Here is a 20,988-nt window from a genome sequence, read left to right on the forward strand (position 1 = left end):
AAAATGTGTAATTTCTGAAATTTCAATAGTATTGAGGCCTGTGGAAGGAGTTTTGGCCTTCTGTTATGTGAATTTTATGTTAGATGTATATGTGCTTTTTCTCTGCACATCTTCAACCACCTCTCTTTCCTCTTCAGCACCCTCTTTTCACTCTTTCCCGAATGCACTTCCTCACATCTCGCTCACTTCACCACTTCCAAACATACACTGCACTCACCCACTCACATTAACGCTATTTATTTCCCTTTGCTTTTGCCCTGTAAATATTTTGCAATCTGTACACCCCATCACAGACATTTTCACAACATTGCAATTACAGCTGGAATACGATGACATGACCATCGTTGTGTGTGCTCTGCAGAGAGGCAAATCTTCTGAGAAGCATTTTGATTTGACTTCAGCGTCAGCATCAGAGCTCGCAATCAAAGCCCCTCATAAACACCTGGCACGGCTCAAAGTATGGATGGAAAAATACAGAAACAACATGATTAAATAGCTAACTCTTGAGGAAGGCAAGATTAAGTAAAACTTGAAAAAAAAGAGGAACTAAACTGTTCACATGCATTTCCTTAACATTTTTAACACTTACTGTTCATAAATCAATCCATGTTTTTGGCATTAATGTTGGCGAGGACATGAAGATAGGTCCAGTTTAAATGTTACACAGTAGATAACTATCTACTGTGGGCACATATCTCACGCTTTGTGCTCGCCTCGGATATTTGGATCAACTTCACAAGGGAACAGGGGCCAGATGTGCGACCATTTGTTGAGCTTGCAAATGGGAAATCGTCCCGTTTGCAGCCGCAAAATAGGTCTGCCCTATTTACAAATGCCCTATTTTGCGAGTCGGTAACCTATCACTGACTCGCAAAATAGGGTTTGCGACTTGCTATTAGGAAGGGGCATTCTAAAGGCGTCCCTTCCTAATAGCAACTCGCACTTCAATGTAAGATTGTTTTGCGGCCACCCATTTCAAATGGGGACCCCTTCCCTTTTGCGACTGCCATTGAAGATATTTTTTAAGAGCAGGCAGTGATCTCATGATGAGAAGCGTAAAGGCGTTTAAGGATATAGCCGGCTATAGCTCTGGTTTACAAAGTGGTGCTATCTGGGAATCTTGTAATTTGGTGTTATTTCACATATAACATACATTCTGAGTCCCAGAATATCTAGGTGCAGGTCTACAAAGATTTGAAGAAACGCAGCAAGAAAACTTGCTGTGTTGTCTTAAATGGAGAGGGCAGGAATGCCCTATAACAAAAACAATCCTCTGAGGTATTTTCCTCTTTCTATGTGTGCTGCAGAAATGCCTCAGGGCTGAATGCAGCACACGTAGAAAGATTAAATAATGAGGAAAGATGTTTCTCCTTGTTACACCTCACTTGGGAAGGAGTAGAATGTTGATGCATTCCCAGGTTTACCAGTGTTAGTTAATCTGGGAATGCACCAAAATACATGAGTGGATGTGTGTCAACCCCAATGCTCCACCAATGGAACGCTCTCACAGCACAGAACAATGCAAGGCAGTGACTTGTGCTGCCTTGTTTACACCAGATTTACAATACCATGCAGAGCCACACGAGGTCGCTCGGTGTGGCATAGTAAATCTGATTTAACCCCTTCACTGCGGCAGCTATTCCGCCGCAGTGCTAAGGGGGCGGGGCGGCAGTGCGGCGGGGCCGTGCTGGTGATGGAACCGCTCCGTCACCAGCCGCGGTTGAGCTGTGCTCATGACGGAGTGGTTCCGTCATGGCCCTGCCCGCTCAATAGAACGCGCCGCGCAGGCGCGGCGGCAGGGCCATGACGGAACCGCTCCGTCATCAGCACAGCGCCACCGCAGCTGATGACGGAGCGGTTCCGTCATCAGCACGGATAGGGTTAAGAGCGGGTGTTGCCCTACATTCCCTTGCATGACGCAAGGGAATCAAAAGCGCTTAATAAATTGGGCCCTAGATTTTATCAGGTGATGGAAAAACAGATCCCTAATCCAGGGCACTTATAATCACCAATTTACAAGGGTTTGTCCGCCAGGAAAGCTGTAGCACCAATTCTGCCTCGACTCAGACAATGATGTCTGTATGGGAGGCGTAGCATTCCTACCACCTCGACTCAGAAGGATATTTCCACCGGCTGTTAAACATGGGGGGAAATAATTTAGAAAACCAACATTCTTGTCACAAGTGATCCCTGTCCAACACTTTCCTGCTGCATCATTAAAAATAGCCATCTGATTGTTAAACCACAGAAGAGGCTGTTTGTGAAGTATGAACTAAAACATTGTAATGTTGAGGGGTGCTTCATTGAAGACCATGGAGTGCAAAAAGACCAAATTATGGCAGGTATATGTAATCTGCTCTAGCCTTCTAATGCTTGTCTTTCTGTTTCTCCCTTTTTAGTTTATAACATTCTACCATTAGTGGGTGGAAATATATAATTGCATTATTGCCGTTCTGTCTCAGACTACACCAGCTGTTAAAGGCCCGTTCCTTTATCATAGGACCTCACACTGGCTCTGGCCTGTAATTCAAGCAGAGGGCCTTTAACGAATGGTATAGCCCTTTACAGCAGGCTATAATGCTATAGTACAAGAATGACGAACCACATTATGACCTCAATTAAATTAAAAATGCTGCACAAATTTGAATAAACATTTGTTAATAATGAACACTTGTAATCTATAGAGATACTATGTATGCACCAGTTGCTTTTTCATTTGTATATTTTCTCATCCTCACTGGATTTCTATCACAGCTTTAGGTTCCCTCACCTGAATATTTTGGCCAGGGTATTCTCAATCTTTTTGAAGTCTGGCCTCCTCTCAGGATCCTCCTCCCAGCAGCTCTTCACCAGCAGGTAGACCTAGATGCACAATAGCAAGGATTAGTCCAATAAAACAATTAAGACTTTGACTATAGAGAAGACACACCCCAGCAGCACTATATTTTTGTTTAGACATAGCCCATAAAAAATCCTGCAGAAACAGAATATGAGACACTATTTTAATACTTTTTTATCAAGACACCTGAATCCAATTGAGCTAAGCCAAAATGTATCAAGCTGTTTACGGTTGTAAAAACTGCAATTCACAAAATCACATGCTTTGTGACTGCAAAAAGCAAGTTGCAATATAAAAAGGAAACAGTGCAACTTTCCAATTTCCAAAATGCTCTTTGTTATTTTCTTACTCACAAATGTACCTTTGGGCTGATTGGAATGTGTTAGGATGAGAGTGTATGAAAAGAGTGACACCCTTCTCTTAACAACCTGGTGACCTGATACCAATTCCCTCAAAGGGATGGTATCCTATTTGTAGAGTGGAACCCCACACCCTGAAGGACAGCTTTTACCTTGAGAACATGTGTGTTGAGCATCATGAGAGTAGACTCTGATTCAAGGGACCACTGCAGGCTCCATCCAATGTAATTTCCTGAATGGCAATTTTTTTAAGGTATCAAAGAATGCAGATGAAAGTCAGATAGCCCCCATAGACCCCCGTCTCTGCATTTACAGTCATTTGAGAAGAGATTCATACTACTGGGGCAGGAATTCTTGCAACTCCCTTTGAATTCTGGTTTTGTGCCACAATTAAGAAGCACACCAGTCGCAACACAGAGCTCAGGGTGGTTACACAGAAGTACCAGTGCTAAACACAGATTGCTTGAGATCCGACGTACAAATATCGGAGGCTTTATGACATTGGCACGAGGGAAAATGCTCAGTTCAAATTTTGTGTAGCTTGCACATTGAAGAAAAGTATAGATCATCTGTATGTATGATTTCCTATCTGTGGTGCTTTTAGAGTTGAGCAATGGATTTACCCTGCTTGACATTATGATTTTAGACTCATGATTATTGAGTGCTGTCAAAGGACTGGACAAAAGCCTAAGCAGGCCAATGATGTATGACAGAAATCTAATGTGACAGAACCAGAGCAGAGTCCCAACACCATCTCCACATAAACAAGCTTGGAAAATCTATCATGCAAAAAACGTTTTTGTGGATTGGATCATAGTCTGTGCCCGTGCAGCAATGCATGCTTGCTAATATTATGCTCAAAGTTTCAAACACTTTTACAAATCAGGTACTCTTGTAGATGTGGCTCGGTCAAGGAGCTAGGAGGATCTCATGGATCTGTTCCCGCTTCGTATTAGAGAGAAAATATTTCAGGGACCCCCACAGTTCTACCAAGGAGCTTTCAGAAGCAGTATACCCCTTCAAACCAATCAACCAGTGCAACTGCCCATGAGGAGCTCACAACCAATTCTACTTCATTTTGAGGGAAGCCAGCCAACAAAACTGATGGAGAAGGGAATATTCAAGAAGAAGGTTTGGCTTGTTTGCTTAACTATAAACATAAAAGCAGAGAGCCCCCTTAGACCGATCACTGTGAATGGTTGAAAGTTAGGATTACATTTAGGTTGGGAATCTGGAAAGGACAAGCACCCTAGGATATGATCACACCATGTCTCCTAAGCTAAAGGATCTTATATTGGAATCTGCAAATTACTTACAATCTGCTGTAGCAATAAGTAGGTGTTGATATGCAGTCTGATTAATGGACTAAATTGCTGAGATTTTACAACGGGCTGCAATGAAAGTGGAGATTATTGAAGGTAAGATGCATGGACAGATGTACAACAAAAGTGAGATGTAACCACTGAGTAATGTAATGAGGTATTATTGGAAAATTCTGCAAGTATCATTCATTCACTAGGTCTGATGATTCTTAAGGAATCATTGAAGATTTTGTTTGATCAACCAATTTGGACTCTTGCTCTGTCCATCATTGTGTGGTTTATAACATACTAGCTTACCCGTCCCGCGTTGCTGCGATCTCAGAAGAAAGGAAATTTAAGGAAACTTGTTATTATAACATTCAATTTACATTGTGTCATTTGTATTGAAACTTATTTATTTTAATATGGAAAATATTTTAAAGTGTTGTTTTAATTCTGTTTATTTATTCGAGTGCTTGTGGATACACAGTATTTTTTGTTTTTCCGTCTGGTGCGAACACGAATAAAGTTTTCCAACGCGTGAGCTGGCCACATACAGTTGTCCATGTGAGAAGCACGTTTATCCAAATCTAGACCACATACTTGCAGCGATTGTCCTTGTGCTTTGTTGATGGTCATTGCAAAAGCGAGTCGCACCAGAAACTGTAAACGTTCAGTATTGGAAAGATTATGAGGGCCCGATATTTAACACATTTTTCTTTTTTTTTTTGCCAGAAACCTTCGCAGGAGTGTACTCAACAACTTTTAACAAAATTATTATAATTTTTTTTTGTTTATGTTTTTTTTTCCGAGTGCTTGTGGATACACAGTATTTTTTGTTTTTCCGTCTGGTGCGTACACAAATAAATCAGAAGGTTTTCTGATGCGTGAGCTGGCCACATATAGTTGTCAATGTGAGAAGCACGGATTCTCCAAATCTAGTCCACAAACTTGCAGCGATTGTCCTTGTGCTTTGTTGATGGTCATTGCAAAAGCGAGTCGCACTGGAGACTGTAAACGTTCAGTATTGGAAAGATTATGAGGGCCCTGTGGGTCCGGGGGCAATATTTAACAGTTTTATTATTATTATTTTTTTGCCAGAAACCTTCGCAGGAGTGTACTCAACAATTTCCCAAAGTTTCATGCCGATCGGATGAATGGTGTAGTAATGCATTAAGGACAAACAGACATACTTTCGTTTATATATATATAGATAGATGGACTTAAAGTTTATAATTTCAAAACATTTCATGAACCTTGCCTTGAATGTAGCTGGTAATTGAGTTCCCCTGTGTTTGATGATCCTTTTTAGGAAAATCATAGATATGAGATTCGATCCAAAAATATTCTTAATAAATCTAAGGCTGTTCGGAGTTTCTCTAAGGAAATTAACTTTCTACGTTTTATGAAATAATCTAGTAGCACTAACATAGTAGTAACTCTGTCTAAATTTGGTAGTTTGACAATAAAATCCATAGAGACTGTTGACCATGTTTGTTGTGGGGTTATCTGTGGATGTAAATGGCTGACAGGTCTTGCATGATTACATCCGGCGTGGGAACGTATGATGCATTGCTGAATGTTATTACTTACAGATGTCTGTGGATTAATGAATACATTTCATTAATTTGATCATCCTTCAACTTCTGGGATGTACTCCAATGAGTGAATCATGGCACTTCAGTAATGTCTGTTGTTGGCTATCTTTTTCAGGTAAATTCAGGAATTGTCCCCTAATTAGCAACGCACTCTCTAGTTTACTAAATTTGGGTTCTTAGTGAATTCTTTGTCCTACAGCTACATTTCAGTGGGCTTACCCCAGAAGGTTGGAATCTAGATCTAGTCTTCATATGTGGCTCAGAGCATGCAAGGAGGTGTTGAAGCCGGTAATGTTCCCTTTGTCTGAAGCAGTACAGTAACTGCTTTACCATGCCAATCAGGCATTCACATAATTCATGGGCTTGTGAACAGTACATTCTTTTGAGCCATCCATAACATCTCCAGATGAATGGCTAATACTAAATAGTACCTCCATCTCCTTTATTCCTAATATTCTCAATCTTAGATTGTGTAGTTGTGTTATGTAACCATTAACATTCTGAAAAAGTAAACCAAAGGGGGAACAGCATCTATTTCTGAACTTCCCTGAAACAAAATGGCTGCCAATAGCATAAGAACAGCATCTGTTTTTACAACAAAGAGCTACAGGATATCTTAGTCTGAGGGTTAAAGTTAAAGTATTCTCTGAAGTTTGTAAACGTGTGCATGTTCCCATTGACAGCTAAAGAACTCTCCTATTCTTGTCAACTTTGTAATAAGGTAATGAATGAATTGACATAAATGGGGAGCCCTAAAAATCATTGCACGTTTGACGGAAGTAGGCACAGCCATTCTTCAACTGCTCTTTCTTTTAACATGCCCATACTAATGCCTTCTCCAGAGATGTGAAAACCCAAAAAGGTTATATGTATAACTTCAAACACACATTTGGCAGTGTTTGCATGGAGAGTGTTGTCTCAGTACTTTAGATTAGTGACCATGTAAATGTCTATGTATGTGTCCAGTAAGTCACAAAATATGTCACCGACAAAGTACTGGAAAGCAATAGGAGGATTGCATAACTCAAAAGGCTTTACAAACTATTTGAAATGTCTGTAACTAGTACTGAATGCCCTCTTCAGCTCATCCACCTCTGTGATTCTTACCAAATTGCTGTCTCTGCTGAGATCTGGTATTGAGACAATCTTGGCATTTCCAATCTGATCAAAAAGAACAGAAATGAGAGGTAGAGCATATTGGTCATTTAAGGTTATTGAATTAAATTTGAAGTAGTCGATATGAGGGCAATATTCTCCTTCTGGTAATGTTGATTATTGAATGAAACATTTTCCGGATAGTCCTTCAAATACTGCTGCAAATTTTTCTCTTTCTTCATGATTCAAGGGTTGATTCTTGGCTTCTGGACTAAGTCAATAAATGAAACATTTTCCAGATGGAGTAAACTCAATCAGGTCCCTTCTTTCAAAAACATCCTAGAGACTTCATTTGCAACAGGTAGTAAGTAAATATTGACCCTTTCCAATTCTTTCAGTTCCTCAGACTTGTTCAGGTATGCCTGAAGTGCAAAACAAGGTAAAGTAGGTGACTTCTAGGCCTCTCGATGAGGGTTGCGCTGAGTCTGATGTATCTGGAAGAAAATATATTTGGTGGCACTGTCACTCTATCTGGGGGTTATGAAGGCTTAACCATGTTGTGTCATCCGGGGACTACAGAAACAGCTAAGCACTAATAATACCAAATTGGAAGGATTTCAGGTGTCCATTTTACACCACCATAAATAAGCAGTGGTTTTGTTTCAAGATGGATATCACCCACAATTAAAGGGTTACCAATTGTCCTTTTATGGTATTGTTGTCCAACATTGGAAAGTGAAGAAGCTTCTGAAAGTTCTGGTTCAGGAAGCACTCTGAAGTCTCCTTGGTGATGTTTGTAACAACGGTATGTAATTGAGTTTGTTTTGTTCACACGCTGTTCTTTTAATGATATGCTTAGCTTACATTGTAATTCTCATTTCAGGAGTATAGACAGTCCTGTCTTATGATCCTTTTCTTCCACCGTGAAAGGTTTACATTTATTACCAATCTGAACTGGTTCTTCTGTACATAGAGCTATATCTGTATTCACGTTTTTGCAGGCTGCGGTGTCTTGGCTATGATTCAATTTGCAAAGTCAAATTGAATAGTTCTGGAGCCATAGTGGGTCAGTTAACCATCAGGGCTAGAATGTCCTTCAATCAGTCTTTCATCCCTTGGTAAAAAGCTGCAGCAGCATTGTCTTTTGATGAAACCTTAGATACAAGTTGCTGGAAACTAATAACTTGTGCTACTAATTCCTTATTGGCTGGTTTTAGAGGCTGTAAACCAGTATTATAACCTGTGAAATCTGGCACTTTCTATAGAAGAGATTAAAGGCCAAAATGTGATGGCCATGGGCTAAGCATCAGAATTGAAGGGGCAGCAGAAGCAATTGCATCTGTTGATTAGATAGGATCACATTCAAGAGATATGATGTAACTGGCACTGTGTGACAAAAGCCTGAAAAAAATCAGATCATCTGAATATTTATCTGGTCGGTCGAAAGGGTGTTACACATGAAGGACCCACCACTTGTGTGACACATGGATTTACGGTTCTTGAATCGTCCATTGAACCAGATACAGAGGAAGACCTGTCTGCTAAATTGGAAGGACAAATCCTGTTGAGATAACACACATTAATTGATTCCATAAAAATACTTTTTCTTGCCGGATAGTAGTAAATTCCTCCTGGGAATATAGCTCTTGATCCTAAAAGTTTCATTTGCCTCATACAGAGGTGCTGAAAGTGTTTCCCATGGCAGAGCCACAGCCAGCTATGCTGTCGGAAAACACCCTTACGGGCACACAACCTGCAGCTGACATGGTAGGTCTTCCAATGGCTTGTGAGCCATGTTTTTCCTATGTGGGACACCCTTGTGATATGAGGGTGTGTAATTTTTAAACAAGTGTAATCTCGCATAAACACCAATTATTGGTCTATGCGCGTCATGGCTAATTTCAATTTTCCTTCTGCTGAGTGCCAATTGCATTATTTTCATTTGCAGGAGTGTTGGTTCGATCAGAAAATATCTCACAGGAACTGTAAAACTGGATGTATAACAAGGTGGCATGGACTAAATGTGTATAATTTCACAACTACATAGACCTGTATAACTACTAAAAGCTTATGAACCTGAACACACTGCAATAATGAGACGGAGACCTTATATGACATTGATAATTTACGTAAGGAATCTCTCTGCATCTGGGGGCCAGTAGGGACTCCATAGCCCAGCACCAATTTTCCCGGAGAGGCGCCGTTGCGTGTCCTGCCATGCCCCGCCTGCCACTCCAAGCACTCAAAAGCACTCCAGCCCTCCCATGGCACAGGAAAACTTACGGAATCTCACCACAGCTCGGGCCAGTGGAAACTTCATAACCCAGCACCAACTGTGCCAGGAGAGGCGCCGTCAGTTACCCTGCCTCACCCCACCTGTCGCTCCAAGCCCTCAAAAGTGCTGTGACGGACATGGGCCAAGACCGGGCCCAACTTTGCCCATCATCTCCCAGAAGAGGCTGGGCTTGGCCACCTCTCTGATATCGGCTCTTTCTGGAAGGTATGTGTGACTGTCCCATTGTTGTTGGAGCAAAATAGTAGTGCTCAGTCTCTGGTGGACCTCTTGTATTCCTGGTTCCCTATTTAATTCAGAGTTGGATAACTGATTTATCTTGCTATCTTATACAAAATAGGGAAAAGAAAGGCACCTGAATCTGCTGTGGGGGCTTCGCTTTAAAAAAAATCAATTGCATCTACTAGCAATTGCAATGCTCTAAAAGTAATTGACAACCTGATCGAGGAAGTCGTCAATTTTAAATCCTGCACCCACCCCATCATCTACATGACCAAGCTCTCAAGAGAAAACTCTTGCCGGAATCTTTATGAAGCATTGTGGGAAATTGCAGAATTTGGTTTTCCCCCAAGCAGGTAAGCTGACAACTTCTACAATTGATTGTGTAGTAACTTCTCCTCTCCAAATAGAAATTGGTACTGGTGATCCGACTGTAGAGACGGTTTCTTATGAATTTGCAGTCATCTGTACTAATCGGTACTCTGTTTTGGATGCAGAGGATTCCGAGACCACATGCCAGTCCCTATGCCAGTCAAATCTCTCTAGAGACCTCTTGTCTCCCCTTAAAAACACAGACCATCTTACCTTAGTGGTCTCGGATATAGTCAAGCTTGTGAGTGTCCTAAAGGCAAACTTTGAGGAGCTAAGGTCTCAGCTCAAAACTGGCAGGTCAATTTGCCACAAATATTCCACCACTCCAGCAGCTAGTCACGGACTACCCTCAACCTTGGCCTACTTTAAACCAGCAGTAAACAACTGTGTTAAATGGCCAAAATTCACAACCATTTCACAGTGGTGCAGGTGTGATGCTGCAGAATCCACCTGCGTCCACCCTGGGTCCACAATGTCACCTAGCAGATCCCTTTTTCATCCCACCTCACCTATAAGAACGTCCTGTGAGAGAATTGGGGCAGAGCTTACTGAACAAGTCCAGGCTACTCGTCCAACCTGGCCTGCAGTTTCCAAAGAGTATCTTTTTCAGAACTATAATCCCCCCACCCCACCTCCCCGAAAACCCTCCATAAGTGTATTTCATTCCTCTCTATGGATGTCCAGGGCAACCCTGGGTGGGTCTATAGTGGTGCACACTAGGTGCCAGTATGGACCACGAATCCTTAACAAACAAAGTGATCCATTGACTGTGTTTTGTTCACAAATGCTTATCAATTATACTCCAAGACATTGTGAGCATCAAACTCTGTAACACGCCTGGAGAGGGGCTCGACAACATTGAAATGTTTCTTTTTACTCAAGTCATGGCAGATGATCTAGTTGCATTGGAGGATGGTGCATGTGTCCTGGTCTTCTTTAACCAGACGCTTTTGACATTGTTGACCACAAAATACCACTCAACACTCCTTCCGCATGTATGGGCTTCACTAACTCTGTATTCAAATAGTATGCCACATCTCTCCAAAAGATAACAGTATGTCTAAATGGGCTTTTCCAAGTCTCCTCCGCAGTATGTGAAATGGTCTAAAGACAGTGTGGCAGATGTATCAAGATACCATTTTGCACTTCTCAAATAGCGATTGTTAAGGAATCGCTATTTGAGAAGTGCAAAATGGTATGTATGTAGAATTTCGCTATTTATTAGCGATTCCTTAGAATTCCTTAATTGCGATTAGCAAATTGCTAATCGCAATTAAGGAATAATTTCCCATTCATTTCTATGGGCCAGGAGGCCCATAGGAATGAATGTAAAATTATACTCAATTTGCGATTAGCAATTAGCTAATCGCAAATTGAGAATAATTTCAAGGGTGTCTTAAGGACACACTGCTGTACCCCTGAATTCCTCATCAGCGATTCAAGGGTTAGTGAGTCCATAGGGGGAAATGTTGCTAAGCAGCTGGCAGCTGGGTTTAGGATAGCCTGTTGCTCGATGAGGCCATGCCCCATATTTTTTATTTCGAGCATAATGGCATCTACTTTATCCAGGAAATATTTCTGGAAAGTATCACAGTTTATGCTGCTATTTACATCCTGAGCTTTTTTAGTTAATTCCTTCAGGATTTTGAATGTTTCCTTTTGGCAAGGTAACGCAACACAGTGCAGCAAGTCACTGCGGCGCTGAGCTGCATTACAGGGAAAGGGCAGGATTGCACTGTTTTTAGAAGAATACAGCTCATTCCTGCCTTTATCCCTGCACTGGCGCCGTTTTGGCTGCCTAGCGCCAATGCAGGCACCCTTGCACTGTGGTGCAAAGTTGCCAGTGTTGTATGTAGGATTGGTTTTGTGAAGGAAGGGGCACCTGCATGACCTGGATTTTTCTTTTCTTTCCTCTCTGGCTTTTCCTAAAGGCTGGGCAGTCATAGGTCTAACCTCCACCTTCCTGCCTTGCCCAGGGGTGTGAGGAAATGTTTTGATCTGCGCCTGGGCAGCTATATTCTGCCCTGGTATAAGCCACCTCCCGTTGCCCCTCCCCTCAGCCACGTGGCCTTGCTTTGTGGCTAGGAGTGGTGCTTGCTCTATGAAACACCCCTCTATTTACTATTACCCAACAGCAGAAGGGTGAGATTGTTTGCCCACATTTCCCCCTAAGGGCAGTGGGTGCTTACTAGTCCCTACGCTAGATTGCCAAAATATGTGGGTATTTTCTCCCCATTCCTCCTTTTTTATTCATTGGCGACCAACCAGTGGTTAAAAAAAGAGGACAAGTCAACAGCTAGCTCTTCAGCTCTCCTGAAGCCTAACAAATGAGGCAGACCATGAATGAGCAGGGCAGCTGCCAACTGCCTCCGCACCCTGCTCACAACAGCATACTAGGGTGACTACCTTGCTTGGAGGTAATTTAAATCAATCAATCAATCAAGCTGGATTTGTATAGCGTGGCTAATCACCCGCGAGGGTATCTAGGGGCTGAGAGCAATGCTGCTGGCGGATCAATTTCTGGACAATGTCTGTAAAAATGTGATACAAAGGGTCAAAATTCAAGGCAAAAAGTCAGATCTAGGGACACATCTGGGAAGGTCAGGCAATAATATAACATTCTGTAAATAGAGAGCCAGCTCAAGTACAAGTCAAAATATTTGTTGATGCTTTGGCTTGTATAATAGCAGTATTGTGCCACTCTGGCATTTCTCCTATGAGCAACAGGCTGAGGGGCTACTTCCAGTGTACGATGAGCTGCCATAACGCAGCCATGCCGCAATAACACCCCTTTCGGCCTCCCAAGAGTGTAGGGCTGATTTGATTTTTGTTTTCTGGTCTGGCACTACTGATGTAGGAGCAATATTTCCCCTGTTATGTATACTCACTGCCTGTGGTAGATTACACTATGCTGTTCAACATACTGTATCTACAGTTCCACATTCAATCATGTCCTGTCAAAAATAATTAGGTAAACAACACCCCCACCAAATACATTTAACATGCAACACATTTTAGCACACGCGCATTTCTTGAATTCGTACGTTGTACTCCTTTCATTCTCTCGCTCTCCTCTTGACTTTTCTCCATTATTTTGTCATAATTTATTTCCTTCTCTATATTGCACTATTTGTTTTTCACTTTCTACTTTTTCTCTCAACACACTTAACCATCCATTTCTCTTATTGTTCTCTTTTTCCTGTTTTTTTTTCCCCACATCCTTCTTTATTGTGTCCTCTGCTGTCTTATTTACATAAGTGTCCTCCTCCTTCTGTCTTATCTTCTATCAATTCTCCTGTTTTCTTTGCCTTCACCATCTTCTTTTTCTTACTCATGTATTTTTTCTCTACTTCTACTTATTTCTTGTGTGTTATTTCTTATTGAATTCCTTTTCTAACCCCTCTTCTATCCCTTCTTAAGGGACAGCTCAGCTGTCAGCAAGAGCAAGTGTTATCAATTTGATGAAATACATATTGCATGGTCTTTGGCTCCCACCCAAAACGTTTCTCAGTCTCATCCCATGCTGTTAGCTATTTGGTATATCATTCCGCCTTCTAGGAAGTGCATCCATTGGCTCATTTTCTGACAGACCCCCAATATTAGCTCCGTCCTCAGGGGCACAACTCTTGAGGCTTGACATACAAGCATCATATTTGGATCCATCCTCTCCAGGATCTCCACACAATGTCTCTCACCCAGACTCTCTGATTGTTCCAGATCATGGAGCCCAGACAGATTTCAGGGATCCAGCCACCTCAGAAATCACACGCCTATTAGTGATATCAGGGACTTTCAACCAGATTCTGACCACACTGTCCATCTTGCTCCCCCCACATTGTTGTGTGAAACTAACAATTATACTGTTCACACTAGGCCACATCAACACTGCTTTCTTAAACGGACAACGTGAGTATGCAGTTTCATCTTAAGGATTTTAGGGGCCTGAGTAAGAACATTTTGGGGGCCCCAGGTTGCAACAACTTTGAACTGTATTGCCTATTTTCAGCTAAGTCAAGTCCCATGTTACTGAACAATATTGAATTATACATGAAAGCCTGAGATACAGAAATACACATAAGTGAGTTGGAGGGGGCCATGGAAGGTCAGGGCCCTAGGCATTTACCCACTTTCCCCTTGTCTCTATCCGTATGCACAAAAGACTGCACACACTGTACGAATACTACCCTTCAATAGCTAATAATGACCTTGTCACTGCATTCAGGTGCCCATTCTCTGTAGGGAGGTACCACACCACACTATTGATGACTACTGATACTGGGGACACTCTTTCTTGCAAGCATCTAGTTTGGCTTTGATCCCAGCTCTACAGGAGGGTTATATAATCTGTGTACATTCATGCCTTTCTATTCTGCTTTGTTGACCCTCAAAACCATCTTTGTTTATCTGACAATGACGCACTCACAAGGGGGCAGTCTGCCATACTCAGAAATGTGATTGCAACACCCTCTATTGCAGCAGAGCGAAACAAAAGGAAAACAGCCAAGGCTCTATGGTATCGCAGGGTCCCACGCCCATGTAGGGCACATAGACACAATGATAGTGCCCCCATTTCGTGTGTCCAATCTCACGAACTAGGTATGAAGCTCTCCCTTTGATACTTTCAGGCATTGCCACCCCAATTCTCCCTGAAAAGCGGTCTGTCCGGTTTAGACTAGGTATATCGAATCCTGAATATCGACGGGACCAAAAATTGTTATAGTAAAATCGAATGAAAAAATAGCGAAAAGTCGTTTTCTATAATTAACTCCACGTATACTTACTATTGTGATATATATATATATATCTTCTAGGCAGGTAGATGTGGAGTTAAGAATAGTAAATCCTTACTTTCTCTGTGTACCTACTGTTTGATATTTTGTCTCTCGATATTATTGTAACAATATGCTGTCTAGTAGGTATTCGGGAAACAATGATCTGCCCCAGAAGTGTCCAACACTTACAATGGGATGTGAAGCAGTAAATAGTGAGAGATGCCTTGTCACTCTAAATTGCACTCAAGTCCACTGCTGTATTGTGTGGTTAACAAATAATCACTACCTAGAAAAAACAAAGGAGTACGGTAATGGTTGAGGTCTATGGCAAACAATTAACATACAGAACCTCCCCAGTGTTGCCCAGTAACTCACCAATGCAGATGGTAGCCCTCTGTGATCATTTGCAACACCCACTGCCTTTCAATGATCTGAGGGTCTGGGTCAAGCAATCCTCTCCATCTGCTACACTTCTTCACCTGGTGAAGATGGGATCCTCAACTCAAATTTAACGCTCCATCCAGCTTTTTATACCCATGGATGGTCGAGTCCTTTCCATAAGGTGGGGAGCCCTGAATTAACAGGGTAGCCCCCCCCCCTGGTGGACAATGTAAATGTCAGGCCAATATCAGGTCCCTTTCACCACTGCCAGTAATGGCAGAGCAGGTGTACCCCATGGCAGCACCCTCTAGTGCAGCTCTTCTTTGTTCAGGGACCAGCTCACAACTCCAAACTCCTTGAATCTTGTACCTTAAACCTTTCACACATGCAGACTGCCTGTCCAGAGGTTATAGGCCTCCACCCTTGTATCTTGCATCAACCTCACTACTTAGAGAAGGTAGATTGATTAGTTCATATCATGTCTCTAAGCGGGTGCCTACTTGTAAGGAAGGCAGCCCTATCCAAAGTAAAATTGCTCAGACTGATGTTGAGCAGACCATTATTTTTTTTACAAAACCAACCAGCTTGTCCATCAGAAGCACATCCATAATGAAGAAGAGTGTTCAACAGGCCGTTTCTCAAGGTTGTAGATTAATATTTCCTATATATTGCTGAAAGCTCCTGGTGGTTGGTGGTTCGAATCTGCACCTTTTATTCGTCCGTTGAAGCCTACTATGCAACTCTGATCCTCACCTCTAGTTCCTCGTTCTGCACCGATTCCATGTTCAGATCTGGGCGAAAAGGAAGGAGATCCTTTGCATGATGAACTCGACCCATTTTTTCTATAGAGATGGGAAAGAAATTGGTCAACATGCTTACTTTTGTATCACAATTGAAAATACATCTCATTCAGAAGGGGGAAACCATAATAATCACAGCATGTTGCCATCACCTAAAGGCTTTAGAAATAATATTTGGAACCTAAACAAGAAGTAGGTCAGACTGATTTTCTTTTTTTTACGTTCATTTCTCAAAATTGATCTTTAACCTTGAGGGAGAAGTAACCCCCTGTTGGGAACTTAGTGATGCACTTTATGCATTCAGCACTTCATATCTATACAGAGGTAACCTTCCAACGCCACCAACGTTTGATGCATGACTAATGCAACTATTACACTTGTTGTCTCTCAGTCAAAGCTTAAGCACAACAACAGATGTCTTGCCTTACTACATTTCTTGGAAATATGGTTCTCTACAAGCCTGCTTATCTTTGGGAAGGTAAGGAGGTCATTATAATTGGTTGAACAAGAGATAGTAACTTACTGGTATGAAGGCCAAAAAGGTCTCTCAGGTAAATGCGCAGGCATGTATCTACTCTTTTAGATAAGTAATAGAGTCACAGACAGTGCTTAATTTGAGCAAATGGCTCTCATATTTGGGGACTGGCACTTCTCTTTCTTCATCAGACATTAACTGAAAGCAAGACAGGGAAAAACACACAAAGCAAAAAGACGGAGGGAGAAAAAGACACACAAACCATCACAAGGGGAGAAAGCAGCAACTTGAGAGAGCGAGGCAAAGGCATACCTGTCAACTCACACGGGGCCCACAGTGTGACACATGATATCGGCTCCCATCACATGGTCTCCAGGTGAGGAGCCGATATCACACGGTGGCAGGGAAAAGAAGCTGAAAACCACTGTAAATAGTGGTTGTCCCAGTGACGACTGCCAAAGAGTAGCACGGGTGGGACGGATATTGAAAAATAAATTAAAATTAATTTACCTTGCTGCAGGATTGCCGCCTCGCCTTGCGTCATCCTCTAAAGCAGGAAGCACAGGCTCCCTCCCCTAAGCAACGCAGCGTTGTGATTGGTCTGAGCTCCATGGGTTAGCACATGCAAAGTGCTCAGGACTGTTTGGCCGGCCAAACCGTCATGCTCATTTAAGTGCCCACCATTCCTCCCCTTGCTAGCTGTGACAACAGCCAAGCCCCACCTCGTAAAGATGCATGAAAAAGGGAAAATCCAATGATAATGACGTAGTGTTATTATCATTTTATTTTTCCATTGCAAAAAATGCAGAGGAGCCACCACTGGGTTTTCCGGCTCATTTTTCGAGGCTTTGCAATGCCCACATCCACTAAGGGGTTTTATATTAGCATCCGACCAGAAAGCCATATCTTATGTGAATTATGCACTGCAATGAGTGTCTTGGTGCTACTCGTATCTCCCTCAGTCTTCCTCCTTCCTTCACCGACCTCCTCCAAGCGGAGGGAACCAGCTTCACACTACATCAGTTACCATTCACTGGCCACTCTGCTTCGGACCACAAGTCAGCGCCGCGCTCACTTGTGGTCCAGGACTCACACTAGCACAGAGCACAGCACTGGCACTACCGCTTGTGAGGCAACTGTGGTTGAGGTGCAGCACATATGTTTATAGCATGACTAGTGCTGAGTCCACTACTGCTCTGACAAGTCTTCTGTCCTTTGATGTCCTTTGGCACATGTGAAACGCATGAGAGTGTTTGTAGTGTGCCTTACTGACCACGACACTGGCAGAGCCAATTAGCCAAAGAACCATCAAGCACAGATCCAAATGCACTTCTTATTCACATAGGGGAGCCCTGCATGCATAGTGGTACTTCTTGAGGGCTGCACTTTACAGCGTATGTCAGAGTTCAAAGTGACAACTGAAACAATAGGTGTCCCGAGTACATTTTGGTCTTTTGGAATGTAGAAGTTGTGCAACAATGAACATTAAGGTAATACTGCGTTGACTGACATTGGCAACTTTTAATCAATCAATCAAGACACTTGTAAAGCGCACTACATACCCGTGAGGGTCTCCAGGCACTGGGGGTGGGGGGTATGTGCTGCTACTGATCGAAGGGCCAGGTCTTGAGGACTCTTCGGTAGGCCAGTAGGTCTTGGGTGGCCTTAGGTTGGTGGGGAGGGTGTTCCAGGTCTTGGCAGCGAGGTGTCAGAAGGATCTGCAGCAGGCGGTTGTTCTTCGGATGCGGGGGACTGTGGCGAGGGTGAGGCCGGCGGAGTGGAGCAGGCAGATGGGGGTGTAGAAGCTGAGTCGTCTGTTGAGGTATGCTGGGCAGGTGTTGTGGAGAGCTTTGTGTGCGTGGATGAGGAGCTTGAAGGTTATCCTCTTGTTGACGGGGAGCCAGTGCAGGTGTCTCAGGTGGGGTGTGATGTGGCTGCAGCAGGGGATGTCAAGGATCAGACATGCTGAGGTGTTCTAGATACATTGCAGTTATCTCAGAAGCTTGGCCGAGGCTGTTCCTAGTGTTGTCGGCCACCAGGAGTCGTCCCAAGCTGAAGGGGTAGAGCCTAGGATGAGGACCTCCATTTTGTCAGAGTTCAGCTTCAGTCGGCTGTTCCTCATCCATTCGGCGACGGCCTTCATTCCTTCGTGGAGGTTAATTTTGGCGGTGTGAGGTTCTATGGTGAGGGAGAGGATAAGCTGGGTGTTGTGGGCATAGGAGATGATGTTGAGGTCGTGCTGTCGGGTGACATGGGCGAGGGGTGCCATGTAGATGTTGAACAGCGTTGGGCTAAGGAATGAGTCCTGGGGTACGCCGCAGATGATCTCAGTGGCATTGGAGTGGAAAGGGGGGAGGTGGACGCTCTGTGTTCTGCCGGAAAGGAAGGAGGTGGTCCAGTCCAGAGCCTTCTCTTGGATCCTGGCGTCGTATAGGCGTGCTCGTAGTGTGCAGTGGCAGACCGCATCGAAGGCGGCTGACAAGTCCAGGAGGATGAGGGCCGCTGTTTTACCGTTGTCTAGCAGGGTCCTGATGTCGTCGGTGGCGTCAATGAGGGCAGTTTCGGTGCTATGGTTGCTGCGGATCCCGGACTGGGATGGGTCCAGGATGCTGTTCTCCTCGAGGTAGCGGGTCAGTTGTTTGTTGACGGTTTTCTCGATGACCTTTGCCGGGAACGGGAGCAGGGAGATGGGCCAGAAGTTCTTGAGGTCCTTGGGATCTGCCTTGGGCTTCTTGAGTAAGGCGTTGATCTTGGCGTGTTTCCAGCTTTCCGGGAAGGTTGCTGTCTCAAAGGAGATGTTGATTACTTTCCGGAGATGGGGTGCGATGGCTGTGCTGGCTTTGTTGAAGATGTGATGTGGGCATGGGTCTAACGGTGATCCGGAGTGGATGGTGTTCATGATCTTGCTGGTGTCCTTGTTATTAATGCAGTTCCAGGAGAGCAGGCAGTTGGTGTGGGTGGTGGTCGTGGTGGCAGATTTCTCAGTGGTAGTCGGGGCGGTCGCAACGTTGAAGCTGTGTGGATGTCAGCGATCTTGCGGTGGAAGAAGGTGGACAGCGAGTCGCACAGGTCTTGCGAAGGCGGGATGTCGTTGGTGTTGGAGCTGGGATTGGAGAGTTCCTTCACAATGTTGAAGAGCTCTTTGCTGTTGTGTGCGTTGTTGTCTAAGCGGTCTTTGAAGGAGGCCCTCTTGGCGGCTATGATGAGGTGATGGTGTCTGTGGGTGGCGTTCTTGTGGGCTGTGTAGCTGTCCGGTGTTTGTTCATGGAGCCAGTTCTTCTCCAGTTTTCGGCATGTTTGTTTGGAGGCCTGGAGGTCTTCAGTGAACCAGGTGGCTTTCTTGCTGGTGTGGCTGTTGAAGGGTTTCTTGAGCGGGGCGAGGGTGTTGGCGCAGTCGTCGATCCACTGTCTTAGGTTGCGGGCGGCGGTGTTGGGGTCGGTGAGGTCGGCGGGTTGCCTCAGGGCGAGGGTTAGCTGGTCTTCGATGACTTTGCCCCAGCTGCGACGAGGCATCTGTTGGGTGCGGTGGTGTGTAGTGGGCTTCCTGAAGGTGAAATGGATGCAGTGATGGTCGGTCCAGTGGGGTTTGGTGGTGTGGTTGAAGGAGATGTGAGGGCTTGAGGAGAAGATGGGGTCAAGCGTGTGGCCGGCGGCGTGGGTGGGTGCTGTCATGAGTCCGAGTTTGTTGATCAGGGTGGTGGAGTTGGTGTCATTGTTGTTCTCGAGGTGGAAGTTCAGGTCCCCGAGGAGGATGTAGTCCGTGGAGGGGAGGACGTGTGTGCTGATGAAGTCGGCGATGGAGTCGCTGAACTGTGGACGGGGTCCGGGGGGTCTGTAGATGAGGGTTCCTCTGAGGGTGGTGTTGGGGTCAGTGCAGATTTGGAAGTGCAGGTCTTCGGCAGTGCTGAGGGTGTCGTTGGTGTTGGTCGTGACTCTGAGGATGTTCGTGTGGATGATGGCGAATCCTCCTCCTACTCCATTGGTGCGGTCCCTGCGGGTGATCTTGTAGCCTTCTGGGATGGCTATGGCGATGTCGGGTGTTGAGGAGGGGTTCAGCCAGGTCTCTGTCAGGAAGGTGACGTCAAGGGAGGTTGAGTCGAGGAGGTCCCAGAGTTCAACAGCGTGTTTGCTGGCGGAGCTGGTGTTGAGGAGAATGCATCTGAGGTAGTTGGGCTCTTTCCTGGGCGGAGGTTTGGCGGGCGGATGCTGGTGAAGCTGCAGTTCCAGCAGGTGAAGGGTCCTTGGGTGCGCTTCGGGGTGGCCTGGTAGCAGGTGTGTTCTCGTCCGGAGTTGAGTGTGTGGAGGATGTTGGCATCGTAGCGGAGTTGGGAGTCGTGGCATTCGCGGGGGCCAGGGGTTCTGGTGCTGTGCGTGGTCCAGACGCGGACAGGCACAGACGGGCCCGCGCAGTGGCCGCCATATATGGGGATGTGGGAGGGAGGAGCAGCTGGGAGGTGGGAGGAGGGAGGCAGGGACAGCGAATG

General features: G+C 44.5%; 1 protein-coding gene across 1 annotated transcript in view; it reads right to left on the bottom strand.

Moving 5' to 3' along the window:
• The window catches only part of LOC147747979 (guanylyl cyclase C-like), a 501,196-nt gene that overhangs the window by 142,729 nt on the left and 337,479 nt on the right, over positions 1 to 20,988 (bottom strand). Inside the window, exons 19-20 of the mRNA XM_086957493.1 lie at positions 15,983 to 16,071; positions 2,771 to 2,862 (exon numbers count right to left, since the gene is read on the bottom strand). Coding sequence (XP_086813619.1) covers positions 2,771 to 2,862; positions 15,983 to 16,071 — 181 coding nt within the window. The remainder of the gene's footprint in view (positions 1 to 2,770; positions 2,863 to 15,982; positions 16,072 to 20,988) is intronic.

Source organism: Lissotriton vulgaris, chromosome 1_1, assembly GCF_964263255.1.
Source record: "Lissotriton vulgaris chromosome 1_1, aLisVul1.2, whole genome shotgun sequence".
NCBI lineage: Eukaryota > Metazoa > Chordata > Amphibia > Caudata > Salamandridae > Lissotriton > Lissotriton vulgaris.